This window comes from Atta colombica, unplaced genomic scaffold, assembly GCF_001594045.1.
Source record: "Atta colombica isolate Treedump-2 unplaced genomic scaffold, Acol1.0 scaffold146, whole genome shotgun sequence".
Classification (NCBI taxonomy): domain Eukaryota; kingdom Metazoa; phylum Arthropoda; class Insecta; order Hymenoptera; family Formicidae; genus Atta; species Atta colombica.
Window position 1 is genome coordinate 917,387 of NW_017259235.1, and position 5,569 is coordinate 922,955.

Sequence of the window (5,569 nt, forward strand, 5' to 3'; positions counted from 1 at the left end):
ATATATATAATATATATGTATTTATGAATTTATCAAGTGATTTACGTAAATACATATTATGTAAAAAATATAAAAGTGAGATTTTATGACGTCAAGCATTCATTTCTTTCCTCTATATTATAAATTTCATTTTTTATAATTTTATATATATAGGTTACTGGATCACACACGCGTGACGATTTAATTTACCGCGCATCAACTGCATTCCTAAGCGAGTCTGCCAGTACGGTACGAGAATATGGAGAGAAACGTTGCGAGAGCGTGACCAAATTACGCGTTCAATCAAATCGATTCGCAGTCTTACGAATAAGAAACATATGATTTGATAAGAAAGATCTCATTTTTTCCTGTATATACAGTATATGTTATACGTGCGCGCGTATACATAGCCACATATCTCGTATTAACAAATACGATCTCGAGAACAGGTTTTTCTCCATAATGTGTGTGTGTGTGTGTGTGTGTGTGTGTGTGTGTGTGTGTGTGTGTGTGTGTGTGTGTTTTAATATGCTGAATATATTGAAAGAAAATTAAGTTTTCTTGCCGAGAGAAATATTGTGTATTTAAATATTATACACAAAATTGCATATATATTAATAAAATCGTTATCCATCAAGATAAACCTTGTTTTCTTTTTTTCAATCTTATCAGATATATTCCGAAGAAACTTCTGCGGATTGACGAGGTAAGAGGTATAAGTTTTAGTCTTGGATAATACGTTCGCCGGTTCGGAGTATAAATGAAGGACAATGACCTAATTGTGTACAGAACGTGTTGTGTGCTTCTTCGATGGTCAATCCCCGTGCGTATAATTTATACTTGACTTGATTATTTATCTGAACTAAATTAAATTGTTTTCTTATCGAGATACACATAAAAGAAAAGTCGGACAATTTCTCACAACGGGAACGGTGTAGTTTTGTATGTCGCAATCGACTAGATTGTAAATTATTATGAAGGTAAGATATGTACACATATTTTGTGGAAAAATTAGAAATTATTCATCGGAAGTACTTGCTATTACGTCATTTCTTTAGTGCGTTATAAAAAATATTTACAAAAGATTCAATCTGTTAGGACGTACACACATATATATATATATATATATATATATATGCTATTGGATAATAAATTAGTATCATCTTAGTTATATAAAAGATTGAGTTTGATTTGAAATTATTATATACGGCAATATTTGTACACTATATCGAGACAATAAAACGCAAACAAGCGAAGATAGCCGACATTCGAGTAGTTTTATTATTGTTTAATAATATTTTTGCATAAATCTGATAATTTCTACATAGTTCCAGTAAAATTATTTATCAGCCTTGAAACACAATTTGTGGATTGAAATGGATTTAGATTTTCAGAAATACGCATTCGCGCGAACGTTAAATCCTTTTCACTTTAAATGCATTTTTATTCATTCATTATAGGAATTGCAAGACATATATCCCTGGTAGCAAGCTGTCAAAATAATATCTTTTGACATAAAAAATGACGACAAAATGTCACAGCTTGATATCAGGAATGTATGTACCTATGCCTTTCAATTAAAAAATAATATCAGCTTTTTCTATTCACATCGTGAATACTGCTCAATTCGAAATTTGAATAGGGAATGCAGTTTTTCAGTCTTACTGAATTGAATTCATTTGAATCCAATGGAAAAATATTTGAAATACGCATAAAAATTTCAATCCACTTTAATTTATTCTCAATTGTTCTAGAGTGAGCATTTTAAAATACTGTAAAGAGTTTATTGCGAATAATACTATTCCACAGTCAAAATGCAAATCTTCGGGTTTTCGCTACATTTCATGACAGGTGCGTGTGTGATCCCTCTATCAATTTTTATCAATTATTAAATTACTCAAATAATTTAATACCGCCGAGAAACATTACCGTGATTATCTCCATCAGATTTGTGATATTATACTTACTCCAGTTTCGATTTATCTACTGCGTTTCGAGCTCGACAAATAATCGGCGCGCAATTAATTTGAATTAGAAATTGACGCAAAAATTTACGCAAAAATATTATTAGGCCTCAAGTTCCATACTTTAATCAACTATAGCTTTATTTACTTATTCGATTAATCATTATAAATTTCTCTCTAGAAAACTGACCATTTATAAATATTACCATTTTCCCTTTATCTCTTTCTACTTTTCACTAACAGTTTGTAACTGATCTCTGTAACTTACGAATTTAAAAAATATAGATAAATTTTTAAGTAATTATTGTTTGAAGAAGGCAAGATCTTTATTTCAAACGATTTTTCTTCAGCTACTATTATTTATAATTATTTTACACGTTGTTAATGGTATATGCCACACACTTATCGCACATTTTTTCGTTTTTACGCTTCTCTTACGTTAATTCGCGAGAGATAAGATCCATAAGAATTTAAGCTTTTTCAGCGATGCAATAGATTAGACATGAAAAATACGATATTAAATCACAATTAATTAGATAGTAAGTATTCAAAGACTTAGTAAATTTTTACATTTTCACGTACATTTTCTTCTCGCTTTTCGAGTTGACTTATACGCTCGCTTTTCTCGCCAACCTTAGTGTACCAATGTGGCACAATGTCCCACATTTGATACACTATTTGCAGCAATTTTCTCTTTGATTTTACGGACATGCATACACGTGTATAGATACATACGTTTATTCATACGTGATACACGTATGAATACGTAATGGCACAGTCCAAAGAGCCATAAGTAATCTATCACTATAGTGATGCTGCAGTAAAGTAAAAATCGTTTCACTTTCGCTTGCGCTTTGAAAATAATAGGAGCTGCAATCTCTCTTAGTTTGCCTGTTGAAATTTTTCGGAGAAAGCGAGAATCGCAATTCGATACGTTGTATAAACCAAATTGTAGACAACTAGTTGGATTTGCTGGCTCCTCGCCGTGTGTATTTGCCTCTCCGAAGCAAAGAATAAAATTAGAAGACCTTCTCCACCGTATGCTTCTACATTGGTATTAAAAAAACCCCGACCTATTAATCAAAGAATATCTATGGGAAACACCATTCATATTGGTGGTAGCCTGTCTCATCAGAGAGTACCTTACAAGTACGCCAATTATAGGTAAAAAGTTTTGAATATGCATTTTGCTTTCCATTACATCACGATAATTTCATTCTCAATTTTAGAATTCGTCGACCAATATACAATGTTTTGTCGACTAACTGGAAGAATCAAGTTCCAATGCGAGCAATATCCTTGAATAACCGGCCAATTTTGCCACAACGTGCTTCTACCACTAAAGAATTATATTCTATAAACAAGGTACCGGAATACAGTCCGGAATACAGACCAGAGTTGATAATATTGCCACCTACTCATCGAGAGAATGTCGATGACGATAAAGGACCTATTCACACGATTCCGGCACCAAATTTAAGCCCAGCAGATAAGCCATATAATACTGCTATTAATTTAGAAAATATCGCGGATCACCAACCATATCAATCATCGAGCGATCTCAATTATCACGTTCCAGTACAAAGTAAGTATACTACTAATTTTCATTACATTACACAGCTATGCTAAGCTATACTTTGAGCTAGTCAAGATGCAGATGATGATCATCGATGAATATTACTTTCGCACAGATCTTAGAAGAACCAATTTTGGATTAGCCACTGTTAGCAATAGTTTATCATCGCAAGGAACAGTGACAAACTCGATTCCGTCGCAACATCAATACGAAGTTACAGAAAGCAACGACGTGATTCCAAAGGAACAGCAAACAATTCAATCGGTTATTTTTCAACCGCAGGATTTAGATGCAACGAAGCTATATTCAATTATAATTAACAATCCTCAGCCGCAATCCAATGAACTTTTTGCAAATCACCCAGTTAACTCAGATACGAGTGTTCTAGGTTCGAACACTGTACAATTCGGCCAGTCAAACATGCCAATGCAAACGAATCTTCATAGTTCTCTACACGTCGGATTTCCTTCTACTGCCATTCCGCAGATACCGTACGCTATAGCGCAGCAGATACCAGAGGATCTTCACATAGGCCATCCTGCTACAGCAGGACCACCATTATCAGCTTCGCAACTCTACAATCTGTTAAATAATTTTCCACCTAAACTTGTGGAACGATATACAACAGGTAATGCATATCTATTTTGAATACATTATATTTAAGCCGATTTAGGAGGAAATCACTGTAAACTATTGGCACTAATAGGAACTATAATATTACAGCGTAGAAAGTTAAAGCCAATTCTATTCGTAATAATGTTTCTTCAGACTGCTCAATTCTTTCGAAAGCTCATAAAAGTGGTAATCGACTTTATTAATTCAGGCGTATTCACTTTGAAATATTCATTTTTATTGAGAAAAAATTTCTGACAACTGCTATGATTGAAAAGAGATAAATTTATCACGCGCACACACAGACACGCGCGCGCGCGCACATGTACACTCGATTCTAACAATTATAATTATTAGAATTGCAGTTTCTTCCTTAATAAACGTTACAAAAGAATACTAATTTGAATAAAAACTATTTCTTAAATTCTCTTATGATTATTATAGATCAGCAACGCATCCTTCAGCAACTTGGCCAAATATCTGACTCAGATGCAGATAAAGCAAGCTTTTCTCAACCACAAATGCATTCCTTCAATTATGACGAACAGACTGACCAGTTACTACAGCGGCGAGAGCAGCAAATTTTACCCGATCAAGATTACGCATCTGAAAGTGTCACGGCAGATTATAATCTTGATTCGGAATCTTCTTTTGACATACGTAAACAAAATGTGCGCTCCAACGAAGAACTTACGTATTCTTTAGATGGGACAACCGAACAATCTGAAAACAATATTGAATATGGAGAAATGATCCATAAAAGAAATCCGACCAAGTATTTCGATAAAGTAGTCGAAGACAGCCCTATGTCGACAAGATTCTATACGACACTTCCTAATAGAGAGGCTGCTGAAAAATTAGCTGCGCTGGCCGCTGCTGGTAACATCAACAGTCATCTCATTGGCCAGCTTCGAAAACAACAGAAAAAAAATATGCAGAAAGATGAATCAATGCCACTTAATCATAAGAACGATGATGAAGATGATGTAATAAATTATAACAAGTCTCAGATCGATGATGATCAACAACAAAAATATAATCAACTAAAATCAAACCAGAATAGTCAGCAGCACAATCATAGACAAAGTTATAAAGTGCAACATGATGAAAAGTTACCTCTACAAATTACAGTACCTGACTATGCTATGAGCGATAACAATCAAAGTGATGTAAAGAAAGACAATACAGATATCGAGTACGAATATGAGAATGAAGATGGAGAAATTGAAGAAGCGCAATCAGCGACTTTGCTCGATGCAAACACGACATCGCACGATAATGATTCCCATAATGAGTTTGGCAATCGTTTGCGTTCTTAAAAAACTGGAAAACACAAATATTATCGAACGCTCATACATATATCTATTGCATTAATAATTGATGGGATTACTAGAAAAAAGATAATAGTGTAGTATATATATATATATATATATATATA

At 33.6% G+C, this 5,569-nt stretch overlaps 1 protein-coding gene across 1 annotated transcript; it reads left to right on the forward strand.

The window, feature by feature from the left end:
• The first annotated feature begins 721 nt into the window (after positions 1 to 721).
• On the forward strand, positions 722 to 5,555 carry LOC108685126. The gene is made up of 5 exons (XM_018189782.1): positions 722 to 959; positions 2,899 to 3,107; positions 3,173 to 3,528; positions 3,635 to 4,147; positions 4,576 to 5,555. Exons 1-5 carry the CDS (start codon positions 954 to 956, stop codon positions 5,448 to 5,450), a joined length of 1,959 nt encoding a protein of 652 aa, XP_018045271.1. The 5' UTR covers positions 722 to 953; the 3' UTR covers positions 5,451 to 5,555.
• Positions 5,556 to 5,569: the final 14 nt, after the last annotated feature.